The sequence below is a fragment of the Chrysochloris asiatica genome, unplaced genomic scaffold, assembly GCF_000296735.1.
Source record: "Chrysochloris asiatica unplaced genomic scaffold, ChrAsi1.0 scaffold00253, whole genome shotgun sequence".
Classification (NCBI taxonomy): Eukaryota; Metazoa; Chordata; class Mammalia; order Afrosoricida; family Chrysochloridae; genus Chrysochloris; species Chrysochloris asiatica.
The window spans coordinates 805100-806591 of record NW_006408771.1 but is presented as its reverse complement, the minus strand read 5'-3'; the positions used below and the strand labels follow the sequence as shown (position 1 = coordinate 806591).

The following is a 1492-nucleotide window of genomic DNA, read 5'->3' as shown; positions in this document are numbered from 1 at the left end:
TAGGGTTCCACAGTATCCAGGGTTTGAAATGGTGGAAGGATCTCTTTCCCAGGCAGTGTAACTCATCAGGTCATCGTTAGTCCACTCCCAACTATCTGCACCTTGTTCACCGACCTATAGAGTAACAGAAACAGTCAAGCAGGGGAGTGGCCCATAGAATGCTCCTTGCATGATCCCTTTGACTACAACACCTGATCCTTTCTTCTGCATCCTAGAATTTGGTCAGCTCTTCCAGATGATATTTATGGACTATATTCTCTAAGAAGTTCTCCTTTAAATCAATACTCCTTTTGGAAAATTGTAAACTCAAGCTCAATGGAAGCACCTAAAGTAGCATGTTACTACCTGAACAATTCTTGGTGATGCATCTGCGATTAGCCTGTGACCCTCAAACACAGTGTCTGTTCTATAGGAGTCAAATAAGGTCTTTTCTTCATGGAGGTTCTGCTCAGCACTGTTTGTTCAAACTTCTAACTTGGAGGACTGAGTGACAAAACTTCAGGTGAGATTTGGGTATAAAGTATAGAAAAGGAATATTCAGCTGTAGACCAGAGCCTCTAGAGAACTCAGCTCTTCAGTTGGCCTCAAGGGCCTCCCTGCCCCCAAAATGACACCCAGGATCACTGAGCTCCAAGGCTCCATTGTGTATTTCCATGTCAAGGGGCAGAGACTAAGGCTGATGACAACAGTCACTTCAGAGATAAGAGAGAGGAAGGCATGTGGTCATACATGTGTGGGGTAATGGAGCCCAATCCAGATGTTTGCATAGGTGTTTGTTGTGGTCTTCACCAACGAGGACACGAAGGATCCTTCAAGTGAACTCTGCACAGATGCGAGGTGTCCTTCGGACCGCTTCTGGCAGGCTATCTGTGTGGGAAAGGAAAGCCCAGGGGAGAGACAGATAAGAAGGAGGGTGTGTGATTGCATATACACACTCACCACCACGTGTCCTCTTGCTCCTTTGGTCTTCCATGTACTTTCACTTGTGACCCCTATACCTACATTAGACTGCATACCTCTGCATTAGGCCAGCTTCTTGCTGTCAGAAACAATGCATAACAGTAGGAACCAAAAGCTTTGGAGCCTCTGGGACAGCTGATCCGTGAAGAGGGATTTTCCATCTGGGAATCTTCACCTTTAGTAGAAGGAAGATAAAGTAGGAGAACAAAATGAAATGAAGTGTGGTAACTGGGGATGAATAAGTGGAGAGGCAATATTGAAGGACTGTCCGTGAGTCCAGTGTATGGGGCTGTGATGCTCACTCCTGACTACCTCTCACCTTTGACAACTTGGAAGCTTTATACAGGGTCATTCATTGTGAGTCAGAACCATCTTGATATCACTTAATGACAACAACAAACAAGGAAGCCAGGGCTAGAGGCAGAGAAATCTCACCTTGGACCTGGAATCCAAGCATCAGGCAGGATAGCAGCATAAAGTACATGCTACGGAAGTCCACGGAAGGCAGCATCTTACCTGTGTGATGAGGAGG

At 45.9% G+C, this 1492-nt stretch overlaps 1 protein-coding gene across 1 annotated transcript; it reads right to left on the bottom strand.

Moving 5' to 3' along the window:
* Positions 1-6: 6 nt before the first annotated feature.
* Positions 7-1471, bottom strand: LOC102813513 (regenerating islet-derived protein 3-gamma-like; the record flags this gene model as incomplete). The annotated part of the gene is made up of 4 exons (XM_006873747.1): positions 1396-1471; positions 1017-1135; positions 730-867; positions 7-114 (listed from the first exon to the last, which is right to left on the bottom strand). Coding segments are annotated over exons 1-4 (441 nt in total), but the record flags the coding sequence as incomplete, so codon positions are not given.
* Positions 1472-1492: the final 21 nt, after the last annotated feature.